The 16,041-nt window shown below is 39.6% G+C and overlaps 1 protein-coding gene across 4 annotated transcripts in view; it reads right to left on the reverse strand.

Moving 5' to 3' along the window:
* Positions 1–15,525, reverse strand: part of LOC119775691 (RNA binding protein fox-1 homolog 2-like) — a 76,471-nt gene extending 60,946 nt beyond the window's left edge. For 3 of the 4 annotated variants that reach the window (XR_005279687.1, XM_038273753.1, XM_038273752.1), the window contains exon 1: positions 14,552–15,525. Coding sequence is in view for 3 of the 4 variants with exons in the window: in XM_038273753.1 (XP_038129681.1) it covers positions 14,552–14,791 (240 nt within the window). In the remaining variant the exon portion in view is untranslated. The remainder of the gene's footprint in view (positions 1–14,551) is intronic. The other variant, XM_038273751.1, reaches the window with a different exon arrangement.
* Positions 15,526–16,041: the final 516 nt, after the last annotated feature.

The raw sequence follows: 16,041 nt of genomic DNA on the forward strand, positions 1-16,041 counted from the left end.
GAGGCGCGGGGGGAAGGTCTGGATGGGTAACGGAGAGAAATATGTGCGTGTCTGTGAATAACTATATACTCTAGCGTTTGTTAAATTTAATCAGAAAATCTTCTATATCCATGTGCTGCAGACCGCCTGAATGAAAAAAAGGGGAAAGAAAAGGAAAAAAAAAGGTTGATTTAGACTCTGAGGACCGTCAACAGAGTTAACCTCTTAGCCTTGACCTGAAGCTGCCCGCTGCGGGAATCGCTTCCTAATTGCTTTCAGCCAGCCAATCAAGGCCAAGTGTATGAGACAGAGGGCTGTGAAGACACAAGTTTATATAAACAGACAGAGAAAAGGCTTATTAATCCAGAAGAGCTCTCTGTGCAACTGGGACCGGGAGAGAGGGAGGCTTTGCTGCTTTCCTACATCGCCTCGTTACAAACACAAACTTCCCGTTGTTTGATCTGAATGTGAAACAGTCCAGTGCAGACAGCTTAGTGTGTGCTGGTGAAGTGGAAGAAGGTATTTTTCCCATTTTCTCTGTAGAATAGCTTTAATTTAGACTCCATTTAGCTTCATCCTTCTTCGTCTCAGCTATAACCAGCCTTATCCCCACAGCATTACATTGCCACCACTATGCTTCACAGTGGGGACTGCTTTGGAGGGTTCCGCAGTGTTTTATCTGCAACAAACATTTAATTACATGTCCCCCCCTACATGGGATAGAAGTTTTCAGCATCAGGCTAGTTATCCTGTGAGCAGGTTCCTTCACCTACATGCAGAATCTCTGCAACTCCTCCAGAGATACCATGTGTCTCTGTACGTTTGCTGTTGCTACATCCTGTTTCCATTTTCAAACGCTCAACAGAGGATTTAAGCTAGGGATACAGTTTTAGAACCTTGATATCGATACTGATGTTAAAGCTGGACAAAAATAAGTAGTCATTGAAAATAGCCATTTTGTTATCCATTTCTGACACTTATAATATATAAATAATAATACTCAAATATATTTTCATATGCTGATATCAAATTGATTTTTAAAAACGCGGTATCGATCTATTTTACTTTCAAAATCTCGTGAAATTTCATCGTTCTGTTTAAAACTCTCGTGATATTTTGCAAATTCTTGTTAGATTTTGTTAGTAAAATAGATCGATACTGCGTCAATATATCAACATATAAAAATATGGCAAAATTTCGTTAATTTTCGGGGGATTTCGTAGCATAACGATGACATATAGCAATATTTCATTAGTAAAAGAGATTGATATGGTGTTTTTAAATGGCAATATATCAGCATATGAACATATTACGATATTTTAATGTATCGATATTTTTTCCCTCGTCTTTAGAAGTTTTTAAGTCTGTAAAAAATAAATTTTTGAGGAAGAAGAAGAAGTAGTATTTTTTTTTTTTTTTTAGAGTTTAGAAACTCAGATACCGATAGGGGGCTGATTATATCATGCATCCCTACTTTTTAATGCTCTTTTAATGCTCTTAGAAATAATTTTAATGCCACCAACAGGTACCAGTCGACACGAGCAACCACTTTTGTTTGTTTTGTTTTCCTTTTACCCCCCCCCGTTCTCTAACTTTTTTTCCCCACTCAAGCCTCTTTTCTGAACATACAGCGTTGCGATCAACCGGAAGCAGTTCCACGCAAATATATCATGATAAAATATGTCTGACGAAATTGTTTTTATAAACATTTTTTAATAAAGCATTTTAAATGCCACAATAAGCAAATTTAATGAATTTTAATGCCAATTAAGGTGTTAATTTAAAAAAAATAATAATTTAATGACTTTTAATGATTTTTAATGACCCGCGGAAACCCTGTGAACAGTGGGAGACATTCAACCTCCAGCAGTAATCTATTTACCGGTACTAGGTAGGCGTTTCATGACTGCATTAAACTCAGAGTAAAGGGGGGCTGAAGATATCTTCACGCTACATGCTGCAGATTTTATACAAAGTTTTTCCCTCTTCATAATTTTAGGCTACTCTGCTCTGCCATAAAATAACTGCATTTTAATTGGAAAAATATGTGGAAAAGGCTAAAGGGGTGTAAATCCTTTTGCAGGGCGCTGTAACCTCAATGCATAGACCAATAAAGAGGTGTCTAGACACGGTGTGATTACTGGAAGCCAAAAAATATAAGTAGGATGTTAAAAAATAAACATTTAAAGAAAATTAAAGAGAATTTTTTTTTGTCTTTTCCACTTTAATATGAGTAATAAACTCAGACTTGGAGTACCGGGACTTGGGGCCCGTCCTCCCTTTTCCCCGCCTGAAACAGCCCTCTCTTTGTCTTCTCCCTCCACTTCCTGTTTCATCTGGAACCAATTTTCCCCTCGTGCCTCGTCCCCAGGGGGAACCCTCTCCTTGAAGCGCTGCATTTACATTTATAACCGGCAGGCTCATATTGAGCAGAGAGCTGTCGGTGATGTGAAGCCTTGCAAAACCTTTTCTGGAGTGAAAAGAGAGTCTGAACATCTGGAGCATCATTTTAGTTCATTTCTACACAGAAAAGAGTTTAAAAGAATAAAACTGTTAACTAAATGTATTTTAATGTTTGTTCTTATAACGGACAGGCTTGTTTGAGGCACTAGTAATGAGAAAGGACAGAGAATTTTGGTGCACCACAGCAATGAAAACCAGAATTATCCCAGACCATCAAATTGTAGAGTCTGTTGGTTCAAGAATCAAAAGAAGAGAAGAAAAAGCAAAGAGAAGGAGGAGTTTATGATGGAAAAAAGAAAAACACACGCAGGGAGGGAGAGGAGGGGGGGTTTAGCAACATCTGGAATCAATCTGTTGGCAGAAAAAGGGGGAGCAATGGGGGAAGGAATGGTGAGAAAGAAAAGAAAAGAAGGAGGAGATGAAAACAGGCGAAGGGAGGAATGTGGGTAAAAAGATGGCCAAAGTAAAGAAAGGGGAGTAAAATAATACAATAAACAGGAGCGAACCAAATGAGTCACAAGCAAAATATGCCATGTGATTTATATTTTCTTAGGGAGTGGGGGAAGGGAGTGGGGGTCTGAGTTTGATCCTCTTTCTTCACACAAACTGTATGACTTGAAGTGTATCAGAAAAAAAAAAAACTCATCACTAATCGCCATACTGCTCTAAACAAAGGAAGAAGAAAGAAAAATACATCGCTCTCTTATACTCCCCAAACTTTCCACCAAGCTCCAGTCCAGGAGGCTGGGAAGGCGTTGGTTTCAGACTGAGCTGGCAGAGATCAGAAAAAGCACAGACATCCAGTCACACGCTCATAAACACAGCCTCCCACTCTCTGTCCTCCTCTCTTAACTCAACCCGAAGGCAAACCTGAAAAAGGGCGCCTGGCTTGTTTATTTTCCTCTATCTGCCGTCTGCTATTTTAGGAGGAATAGAACCAAAAAGTCGGGAGTAGCTGCAAGGACCGGGGCGGGGCGGGGCGGGGTGGGGGGGTTCAAGGAAGGCAGGCTGACATGAGGTCAACAGATGGTGAGAGAGGGGGAGGGGCAGGGGGGTAATTAGGCAGGCTGCTGCAGGCAGGCATCCGGAGGTACCTACCAGAACAGGGCTTGGCCCAACGCTGCCTTCATGGCGTTAAGAGGAGTCGGATCTAAGGAAATCCCACCTGCTGCCATCTGAGGCCGAGCTAAAACGTGCCCACATTGGCTTCAGATGCTATAGATGTTATAGCAAGCTGGAGTTTTAACTCCTAAAGGTGATCTTGGAGAAGTTATACTCTTTTTAAACGCTGGTGACAAAAAGCAAGCAGCAGCTACTGGTAAAGAAGAGCAAAAGGGCAAGAAATTGTTAAGAAAAATGCATAAAAATTAGGATTAGTGCAGCAACTGCAGGTTTCTGATCTGTAAAAAGTCTGACATGCTGATTCAGACTCATCTGTTTTAATCAATACCTTCTTTTTTTTATTTTTTACAACCGACACTATCAGTCTTGCTAAATATAGCGATAAAAACGTCTGAAATTACTGCCCTCGCCTATAAATCAATGTTTAGAGCAATGATTTATGCAGAGGAAGATAAGATCAGTTTCTCATCTAAGTATCGGCCAATCACCGATCCTCCAAAATGATAATTAAACATCTAAAATGGAAAAAGCTAATCATTTTGGCTATGCTAAGGCACACGTTGCTGGTTTATTTTCCTTGATGAACAGCAGCTGTAACATGGGTTAACTTGGTCAGACAGCTATGAAAGGAATCGGACGTGTCACCAGAAGCTTCCGGAGCTTCAGCCTCCATCTGACTCTTTAATAAATGCACATCTCGCTCCTGTTGGAAACATCTTCACAAAACAGACTTTTGCTGAGCTTTAAGGCTAATGCTAACAGGTTTCAATTCATTTAGGATGAAAATTTTTCTTGGATTAAATCGTAATTAATTAATTATTGACCTTAAAGTTGGATCAGAATCAAATACTCGTTAACTGGAGTATACAATCTCTACAAGGAATCACTAAAATATTTCTCAAATACTTCCAGTCTTATCTGAGATAAACTCCAGTTCACTTATTACCATCATCACATTTTGTGATGTTAAAATAACAGAAACCTGGAAAGTGAAACTCTTCAAACCAGATGTTACACACTAGAAAAGCTGAACCCAGAGTCGGGTATTTTCTGCAATGTTTCTTTCAACATCTTCTACATTTGCTCTCCACCCAAACTGCATATTGATTTTAAGCTCTATCTGAGACTCTCAGCTGCTCCTGGCTACATACCATCAGAAGCATCAAACCTACAACTTTACTGGTAACAACTGCAGAGGAAAAAAAAAACCAAAATGGAGATGAATCAATCTGACAAGATGCTGACAGCCAACACTGCAGTTATTGTAGGTGAGACTGTTGTCTCCTCCTTCCTAAAAGAAAACCAAAGTGATAAAGTTGCAGGAAATGTAACCTTTATTTTTGGTTTAAGGATTCACCAATATGAAAAGCTTGGCCAAATAGATAGAAATTTGCTTTTAAAAAAACTTAAAGAATACTACAAAAATATATATATAAAAAAAAATGAAAATGAAATAAGTACCCAATACAATAAATGAAATAAACACCTAACAATCCTAAAAATGAAATCAAATAACAAATGAATAAAGTAATAACACAAAAATATATTAATTTAAAAAAGCCAAAAAAGCCTAAGAAGCTTTGTTGTTAACTAACAAACCCTAATTATTTAATCAGCCCAGTGTTAGTCATCAGACCCATGATTTATCATGCATCCCATGCTGCTTCCCCGTTAAAGCGTTTAAAGATGGCTTTTCATTGGTCCATCCAGCTACTGATTGATTGTGAGGCATCTCAAGGTTTCAGATTTCCAGAAGGATTTAAAGTTTTTGGAATGAGAAAAAAGAGAAAAAGTTTTTCCTGGCTGTAAGGAACATATGGAGTCCTATCCCTATAGAGTGCAGTGCACTGCCAGTCAGCTGGCTGAAACATAGCTGCCGATGCTCAATAAGAAACTTTAAACTACAACCTGAATAAAACGGGGCAGGAATTGTCATTCCGTAGCAGTGGACGGAGTAAATCTTTCCTTTCTTTGCTTTGTAAATCATTTCAATTATGTTTTTTGTTTTACATGAAAAACAATGAAATAAATATGTCTGAACGTCTTATAGGGCACCTTTTTCAGGCACTCAAGGATTATTTCCATGCCGTCTCAGGCCTGGAAATGCCGAGAATGAGAGTCAGAACCTCTCAGGTCTCTTTCTTTGAAGTTTAACGTAATGCATTTTCTCAGAGTGGGAGTCCTAGACATGACTGAACAACAGGAAGTAGCTTTAGGGCACTCTCAGGATGGACGTATTGATGACTGTTTACTTCTCGGCTGCCTGTGTGGTCTGCTAATAACACACCTTTTTGAACACTATCTGCAAACAGGTTCCTGTGCAAGCAGGTTACATGTTTCTACCCGTTTTGTCTTGGGGTTTTTTTTTCCCGATATGCATTAAATAAATAACCAAATCTAATTATTTTCTACATCAATTCCTTTTAAATTACACAATATGTCAACGTTTTAGCTTTATTTTTATTTTTTTACTGTGTTCAGGAGTTTACTGGGACCTGTTTTGTGTTCATCAGTTTAAGGACAGATAAATCCTTCAGTACGAATTACGTTTAGCAGGAAATAAAAGCATAATAAAGTGTCAGATTATCACTGATGAGCCCATCTCTCAGTATTTATATTCCTCCTCTGCTCATAGAGATTTTCTCTGATGTGTTGACGGCCTTGGCCAACCTGGCCCTGGCCCGTTCAAGTTGTGAGAGAGAGCAAGACTTTCAGCTGCTAACAGGAAGGCTTTATGGCTAAATTAAATCCTTTTAAATCTTTCACTGATGCTATAAAACAAATTTATTTGGACATTTTTGCAAATTTTTGGAAAGTTCTGGATTAGGACTGAGCAATTAATTGCTTTTGTAATATAATCGCAATTTAGAAAAATGCAATTTTCAATCCGCAGAAGCAATCAATTTTAATTACAATACATTCAGCAAGAGTAAAACACTAATTTTCTCCCTTAAGTGGTGGTAATACGATTAAAGTGGGTATGCTGTCGCACATAAGGGAATGGAAAGCTAGCACCTAGATTATAGTAGAAGTAAGAACTTTTTTATGCAAATACAGCAAAGTTTTGCAGCACTGGATTCTGAACAAGCAGGGTTTTAGGACCATGGAAAAGCTGAAACCCTGAAGTAATACATCGACATGGTTGTGCTCAGTGCAAAGGAAAATCGCAATAAAATCAAAATCGCAATATTGGTTGAAAATAAACGTAATTTAGATTTTTGGCAAAAATCATTCAGCACTAGTCTGGGTAAAAGGGTCCATATTCTTGCCAGTACAATAACCAAATGCACTGCGGCAACAAAATGTCCCGTTTTAAAAAGCCTGCTGGGTTATTTGTCCTCCTAACTAGTAAACACAGTTTTTATTGAGTGCTCTCTCACAGATATGCGGCATCATCTCTGATCATAATGTAAATAATTAATGACGTTTCACTGCAGAAAGGCTTGAAAAATCATTTCATTTGCTGATGTTCTATTTTCTTTTATAACCGTTCCTAAAGAAGGAGCAGAGTCAGTCATAATAAGTATCTCTGCAGATAAAAGTTTAAAATATAGCAAATATTTCTGAACCACAACAGATTTACATACTAATAAACTTTTAAGCAAAAGTTTTCATCCCTGCAGTTGAATTCAATGTACTCCTCATATATTTATCTGACATAAATGGAATTTCATGGCTGAATGTGCATCATTTGTGACGTTCAAAACTGCAAAGACAATACAGCGGCAGCGGATCACAGATGACCCCATGTAAGGGAAACACTGAATTGACATTTGGCTGTGTGGGTGGGTGGAGATGGGAGCACATGTGACAGTTTGGGGGCAGCCTTGGGGAGGAGACATGTAGGGAGGGGGAAGCAGCGACACGATGACCATAAAGGGAGGCTGAACATGCAAGTGGCATGCTAAGGAGCATAACCGAGTGTCGTTTTACAGGAGCCCATGCAGGGATTCTAAACTGATCTTGTATTTGAACAAAGTCTGCCTTTCTCCTCCTTTTCTTCGGTTTAAATTCTTCCTCCACAGTTTGGTAATACAACTGCAGCACTTATGTAAACAAAGCACTGCAAAATAAGCTCAACAAAGAGAGAGAGAGACAGAATGGGTTGAGCAACTTTGTCTGGGGAATTTTTAGCTTATCAATGCCAGTTCAAAAGTCAAGGGTGACACCACCGAGCTGTGGCTCAAAGTTTAACGCCAATCATTAAACGGCAGGCCATGTAGGAGTGTAGCTGACCTAGAACGGCTAAAAATCAAGGTAGATCACATTAGCACAACTCCACACCCCCATTTCCGCCGCAAAACTGAAGATTTTTTCTGAGCCAGCTAAATACATTACAGCTATTTGTAAATAAACTGAATCTTAGGAATCTTTTGTACATTATCAAAAGGAAGAAAAAATCTCTAAAGAGGTTTAAGATATTTTCTTGTCCCTAGAAAAAAAAAGATGTTTATAAGTGCATGAATCAATGCAAACCGTCTAAATAAAGCTCCAGTTTATGATGATGTAAACATGCAGCAGCGTAGCTAGATTTGTTTTATAAAGATATATATGGAATATTTCTGTTATAGATTTTTTCTTTCTTCAAATTTTCCATTCATCTTTCATTAAATCATTGTAAACATCAGTCCCTATGCAGTTGTTGCTCAGATCCCATGATGGCAAAGCAGGCTTCCTTAAGGCATCACTTCATAACTCATGACCCAAGTTTTAGCGTAATTTTAGACGTATTAAATGATTTTTCATATCCTTTTGCAGTTTTGCTGCGCTTGGATGCTTCTAACAAGCATCAAGAACTCAGCTTTGTAACTTTAAAGAGTCGGATCCGTCACTGATTAGTCACGTGACCCAAAGCTGAGCTCCCCTTAAACATGAAAGCTAACTAAGCTTTAGTCGTGACACAAAAAAACATATATGACACTCATTTAAATCAGAAATACTTATGGTTCTCTGGTGTAGGTTTACTGGTGAGATTGAAATTATTAAAATTACTTCAAAACTGCGGCTGTACAATATCTTAAATCATGTTTTTTATATTTCGATCAGCTAACTCTTCATGTCTGATGCTTTTAAGCTCTGAACATTTAGAACATATGAGGGGAGTAAATATATAAGATGATTTCAATATGTTTACCATCTGACTAAGCTGCAACATGAGGGTTGTAACTGATCCTGGCGCATCTTAAAGGCTTCCACACCTTCATAGCGAACATAGAAAACATGCTAAAACTATGTAAAGCATATTGTATAGCATACTGTTTGTGAAATTATCATAATCAGAGTTTTAAATCATTTAAATATCATATAATGTTTATATCTACACTATTTTGAAAAATCAGGACAGTCTGCTCCCGTTTTTATTACTGTAAAGCTGGTTAGCATATCAGGCATAGCTTAGCTGTTATCGGTAGAAAAAGACAGCAGGAAACAACGACTATATTTGGGGACCTTTTAAAACGTTTGCACAAAAAAGAAACTGCAATAAATTTATTGACTTTTCTGTGTTCCTGGTGAGTTTAGCTTCATGAGAAAGAAGCGATCGTCTAACCGCTGCAGTGAGTCTCTCCCTACTTCCCTAAGCGCGGTCTCACAGGCAGCCGCCCCGTCCTGAAAGCCCTGATGAACGTGTGCGTAAAGCTGCCGATGTTTCCGCCCTGGATTACAAAGCGGGATAAAAACATCAGGTAAATATGGCTTTAAATCCAGTCTATTTTGGGGGCCAGAACTGCAGCTGCAGGACAATAAATACCTGACTAAGGCTTCAACCAACCTTTATTTTGCAAATCGAATAATCTGTCGATTCTATTTCACATTAATAAACTAATAATCGGATAGCAAAAGGCTCCTTAAAGAAAACTTTTTACACAATTAAACCAATCGAAAATAAAGCTTTAAAACATGAGGAGTTCTGGGTAGCGCACATTGACAGCAGATTTTTTTTTTAAATCTTAAATGGAAAATGTTTACATATTTTTGGTAAAATCCTGCTCTAAGTGGGTTGCTCTGTCAGCTAAAGACGTTGTTTGGGAGTCTCTATACTCCAGTTAACTATTAACCAATTACTAAATTAGTTGACAATTATTCTAATAATCACAATTAATCCTATTGTTTCAGCAATATACCTGACTAACAGACAGTTTGCCTCTGACTACCGTCTTTTTGCTAAAATCAGATGTTTGCAGTGTAGATTCAGGCATTTTATAAAAATTAATACATGATTTTATTAAGTAGAGTTAATTGTGTTGCTATTTAAAAACATTTTATGACAGGGAGGTTAATTATTGGAGATAGTTTCAGATACATGTGACCCGCCCCACAGTTAGCCCGCAGCCACGGTTCTAAAACTCCCCGCCATCGCTTTATCTTCATACCAAATTTCTACCGTTGGTATAATTACCACATGAAAATGACTTCATTAACTGAATTTTGTATTTATGAAGATTAAACTTCAGGTAAATGTAGATCTGTTTGACTAATCCACTCCTTAGGCTTCCATACCTCAGGGTCAAATTCATCTGTCTTAGATTCTCAGACTTCTCATCAAAACGAATAAACTAGATCCCTGTGATTCCACTCGCTGCAAACACTTCATGTTATATTTTTATGTTTGTTGTGAAACATTATTGTTTTACAGTATTTCTCACAGCTTGGATTTCCTTGCCCTTTAAATGAAGGTCACCTCCCAGCGGGAATGATTGAAAAAAAAAAAAGCTAGTTTTTGAAAGCGCTATGTGGCTTTTTTATACTTTTATTATGAAACCTAAGTGGGTGGGAAAAAAATTAGATTTGTCAGATTTGGTAGGAAAAATAAAAATCAGACAGATTCCTAAACCTTATCTCTCTAATTAAATCTTTGTTTACGTTGGCATGTTGTGTGATCATAATATTAAAAGGTAGAAAAACCTGCATCTAATAAGTATATAGAATCCAAAAGCATTCAGGGAGTCGTTTTATTTCCTTTAAAATGTGCTCAAAGTAAAACTTTGTCTCAATCTTAGTAATTCAGTTCATTTTGGATTCCAGAAAAAAGGGAATCTAAAGATGAGATACTGAAACTGTTGATATTTACTACCAAATATTTGTCTGTGATCTTTTAAATCACCCCTCCGACATACGCACTGCTTTGGCCCGTCACGGCAATCAGTCCAGTTAATGCTCTCGCCTAAATAAGCTTTGATCTCGTTAGTGCGACACAAAGCCTCTTTACTGCCAACGATAGGACAAATCGGCTCTACGAATCAGAGAGAGCGACGCAGGCAAAGAGGGAGAGTTAGAAAACGGACTCCTGCTTCATCCGCGTGGACCACAGCGATGCCTCAAGGGGAAACATCAATACAGCCATTATGGATTGGGGTGGGGTGATGGGAGATGGACTGAGAAATGGAGAGATAATCAAAAATGGCAGAGGGAGCGGTGGGATAACGGAGAGAAAGTGTGGATGGAGGTGGGGGGGTTGGAAAACCACCTCATCGGTACAGAGAGCCTCCGAATCAGGAGTCAATTAGCAAGCTGGAAATATGCCTGCGGGGGGGGGGGGGGGGACAAATCAGAGGACATGCAGGGGGAGGGGGGAGGAGAGCAGGAGCAACAATAGGAGGAGGCTGCATTCTCATTTATTATTACAGCGTTGATTTACAGGCAGGCTGGAAGGTCAGCGCTCTCCTGCATCCCTCAGTGGGAATCCTGCAGTAATTGTTAGGGGGCATTTGGCTCCTGGAGCACGTCACCCACCCAGAACTCATCTCCTCCATCGTGACGGAGAGCTTACGCCCCAATCGGCAGCCTAACCCCCTTCAAAGTCATTTGTTTCTCCTTTTTATTTATCCTCCATAAAGTGCCTCTCATTTTCATTCTGCTCCCCACTGCTTATCTCTCCCTCAGCCGATGCCGTTTCTGTCATCCATCACTTTCCTCTCATCCTCTTATCATGATTCCTCATGGATGGGAGGTAATGGCCCTGGGTTTTCTTTTGCCGTTCTTTATACGGCCCCTCCAACATCTTCCAGTTCCCAAACACGGCCCTGCCAGCGTCTTTTCCTCTCCTTATTTGGAGCATTTCTACCAACCTGCCATTCCTCAGACTATGAATCCTCTCTGAAACATTATCCATCTACAGCTCCTTTTGTCCATCACCTGTCATCTATTCAGCGGTTCACCTGTTTCATTAAGCCATATTTTCCTCCGTAGTCTCTGTATCCCGCATAGAACGGAGAAACCATCTTCCCAGAGACACACAGATTCACATTCCTATCTGACTGCATTATAACTTCCACATTTTCTCCATTTCAAATACTTAATAAATGTCAGCAGGTTCAACAATAAAACTTATTAGTTTATGTCTTAAAGCTCTTTATCCCAACCTTTTTCAATCTCCAATAACATGCATACTATTGTTTGAAGTGTTTATAGACTAAATATTGTAGTAGCTCTTTGTTTTGAACCAATATATGATTTAAAACATATTAAACACAACCTGAAAAAATTTGATATTTGAACAGCTTCTCAGCCATTCAAGTCAATCAAGGCACAAATTTAAGCTTCTAATCTGTTCTCTGATTCGTAAAAATCTAGACTACGTGCAAAATGTTGTTAATCTTCAATTAAAATGCTTAGTGTGCAAATATACGTTTCCCCCCTGAATTCTCTTTAAGGACAAAGTTAATCAGACAGGTATGGAATGTTATCTGTCATCTGGTTCCAGTTTTATAAAAGGGTCAACATAAAAATAACGAGATGATCCTTTAGTTTCTACACCAGTATTTCATTAGGAAGGAAATCCAAAAACAAACGTTAGGAAAAAAGAGGGAAAAGCAATCTAAACAGCAATGAGCAACAAAAGGCGCTGAGGGTCAGCACTGTTACCCTATGCTCTACTCAGCCAAGAAGAAAATAAATAAAAAAATCATGGTGGCGTCTGATATAGGGGACTTTAGAAAGTAGATTTAAAACAAGTGTTTGCAGCTTTGAACTTTAAAAAGTTCATATAAGGTGAGACATTCCTAAGTCAGGTTAGGGCTTATTTTCCTGCTTTTATCTCTTTTGTTTGCATGTTGATGCATCTTTATTATTCATTATGCCCTCTGTTTTTAAAAAATAGTTAAATACCTGCAGAGGATCTGTACAGCTAACCTTTAAATCCATTAGTTCAACACAGTTATGCAAAATGGTCATAAAAATCACAATTGTGGAAGCAGAATCAGTTCCAGTCAGATTCGTCTGGCAAAAAAAAAAAAGGATGAGCCTTTTTTACAAGCAGCTGCCCAGCAGTGTGCAGCAATAAGCGTTTGAGGAGCTGAGGCTGATACTGACTGCGGCAACTTTATTCAAAGGACTTCTAACCGCTGGAATGACTGAAAATATTTCCCCTTCTCAATTCCAAACCCTAAAGGACAATTTATGCTTCTGACGCATGGCCTCTGCGACCACGCCCCCGTGCAGAGGTTCTGCTACCGTCGTCGCTGTGATTGGTCCTTGGTATACCTTTCCGGCTGTCTGTGTGGTCGTCCTTCTCGATCCGGTGCCGGGGCGCGCCATTTTTAAAAACCAAGGAACAACTACAATGGATTCTGAAAAAGTTTTTTTTTTTTTTAAAACAATCCACTGGACTTTTTTTCCAAGGTTTGAAGACGTTTCGCTTCCCATCGAGGAAGCGTTCTCAATTCAAAATGTCTGGATTCGCAATGAGTTGAGGCTTTATATAGTGGACCAAAAAAAAAAACCAAGGCCTTGTATTAATTAGAAACATGCCTAATTGAACCTGACAAGCGGGTCTTTGGGTCCATTAATAGCTAACTGGATGATTGAGAATTTTAGCAGCAAACTACAATGGACAACTACGACGAAAGGTTAATCGGTCTTTTTGCCAACTCTATAAGCAGAACCTGTTCCTCTTCAATGTCTAGCAACTCTAGATCTATCTCCGTGACCGTGATATCTTCCAGATGCGCCATCGTTGTTCTGGAAGATAAACACTTCCGCCGGCGCCGAAGTTCTCGCGAGTTCTAAAATAGGCTCCCCCTTGCGCTTTGGAGGGAAACTGCAGTGCGTCCCAAGATATTCCAGCCCGACGTTGCAGAAGCATACCAGCAAAACTGGTTCGCGTCCAGACGCAAGCGACATTTGATGTGTGCGGTCGCAGAAGTATAGTCCGCCCTTAACTCTTAAAAACTTCTGCGGTCTTTAAACCCAGCAGCCGACCTCCGCCCACATTTGAAAGAAACTTCAACTCCTTCAGGTTCGTTTACCAGAAGATGGACCTACAGTTTCATCTATTTTCGCAGACGCTTCAAGATCTAGGTGTAAAATATTACACATATAAATGCTGCAGTGCATTTTGGAATAAACAGCAACAGATCCAGGGAGGATGAGTGAGAGGTGATTCCAGAGAAGCACCAATGCTCTGCTGTCTCAGCTGTGGAGTCATAGACCTGTGTTAAGGAGCCCCCCCTTTTTGGTTCAAGCCTCCAGCAAAAACCTTCTGCTCTTTGTCTTTCAGTGGGGTGACCCCTCCCCCAATCCTGTCTGTCTTCCCCTCTCTTAACACCTAGCCAGACTAAAGGAAAAGTGGGGGGGGAGTGATTAATGGCACATTCCTAACAGGATCACCATTATAGGTATTTCTTGTCTATGTGAATAAAAAACAATATTTACAGCAGCTTGCAGCATGTGATGGAGCAGTGAGACAGGCATGATGAATGGCCCTGATCTTTGCTGTGCTGCTGTCTGTCACAGCAATGGAGCCTGGATCATATTACCTTTGTCTGGGTTTGCTCCCTCACTCAGCTCACAACAAAAGAGCATTTAGATTTTGCAATTCTTCTTTGTTAAATTAAAGAAACAACCCATCTAGCTGCAGATTTCTTCACGTTAATAAGAAATCGGCCTTTTTAAAAAAATCCCATGTGCATTGATGCTTCAGATGTTTAATGGGGAAACTGATGCAAAGAATAAAGAGAAACATGCCTTTGTGTTTCCATGGCTCACATACCTGTCCGATGTCACCGGAGCCGTCTATCCGGGGTCTCTTGCATTCCGCCCCGGCCAGGTCAGTCAGGGCAGCGGCGGTCTGAGCGTCCGGCTCCGGGTCACCGCGCTTCATCCCCCGGACAACCGCGGCTCCTGCGGCCGCGTTCGGATGCGCTCCGGCGGCCGCCGTCTCAATATCGCGGTCCATGATTCCCCGATTAACGGGCAGCATTAAAGATGCAACGTCGGTCGACATTAACATTGGACGGAGGGGGTGGAGGGGGGGTCTAAAGATCTAAAGTCTGCTTCTCTTTTCTGTTTCTTCTCCTCTAATCCTTTGTTTTCTCCTTCGCGGCTTGGTTTTCACAAAAACACCCGGATAATATAGAGCAGATTTAATCAATATGGAAAAGCTCGCTCTGTTTATTGTCTAACTTGGCGTTGGCTGTTAAATAAAAACCAAAATGGCCATTTTAGAATCTATAAACAGTAGCTAAAAAAGGTAGAATTTTCCAAAAAGGAAAAAAAGTGAAATGACGCCAAACAGTGACCTATTTATTGTTTTTTTAATAAAGATCACACGTCCGACTCTCGGGTTCCCTGACAAGCTAATTAGCTAGCTACCATTAGCTAGCTGGCTAGTACATTCCGCTAGCTCTCCTTATAAATCAGGCTCCGAGAGCCGCAAAGAATGGAAAAATGTTGGAAATTAGCTGAGAGTGAAAGTAGTCCGCGTAAGGCGCCACTCAGTTCTCTGTGCTCTCTTCCTCCGCTGGATGTGCTTCTTTAAACTCCTCCGCGGGTCCTATCAGTCTCCGCTGCCTGCTTGTCCGTCCCCTCGCCGTGGTCTGCTGTGGATGAGCCGACCTGCTGCTGCCGACGGAACACGATTTCCTCTGGTCTGAGTCCCAAAAAGCTGGTAGTGTGGACGGAAGACACGGTCCGCCGATCTGAGATCAGCTTTCTCTGGTTACACAGTGAAAGTAAGGGAGGCTGAAAAGAGACTGGCTGGTCTGAGGTCTGCGTTTCACCCCAACCCGCTTCTCCCTTTACCACCACCCCCACCTCATGGCTCCATCCTCCTCCATGATTATAAGAAACTGTTAGAGAAATAAAACAAAGATGGTTGTCTCTCAATTATTTATTTATTTTTTTACACATAGAGACACAAAAAAGTTTATTCAGAATAAATTAAACAACACATCAAAATATATATATAAAAAAATTGTATAAAAAATGTATTATACATTTTTTTATACTATATATTAATATCGTATTTATAATATTGCAGTAGGTAAAAAATTAAATTATCCTAACTTAAATAATACATTACGCACTACACTTTTTATAAAAGCAACAGTGACCTTTTCTCTCAATTTTATAATTTACCCGAACTAATTTTGTGACCTAAAAAAATCCGCCTCAAATAAATGTTGAGGATCATAACAGGATAGTTTGATATGTAATTAAATAACACTTCAAACTTAAAAAAGAAAATAGTTTTTTTTTTTT

This window comes from Cyprinodon tularosa, unplaced genomic scaffold (assembly GCF_016077235.1).
Source record: "Cyprinodon tularosa strain WSP-4 unplaced genomic scaffold, ASM1607723v1 ctg89, whole genome shotgun sequence".
NCBI classification, from domain to species: Eukaryota; Metazoa; Chordata; class Actinopteri; order Cyprinodontiformes; family Cyprinodontidae; genus Cyprinodon; species Cyprinodon tularosa.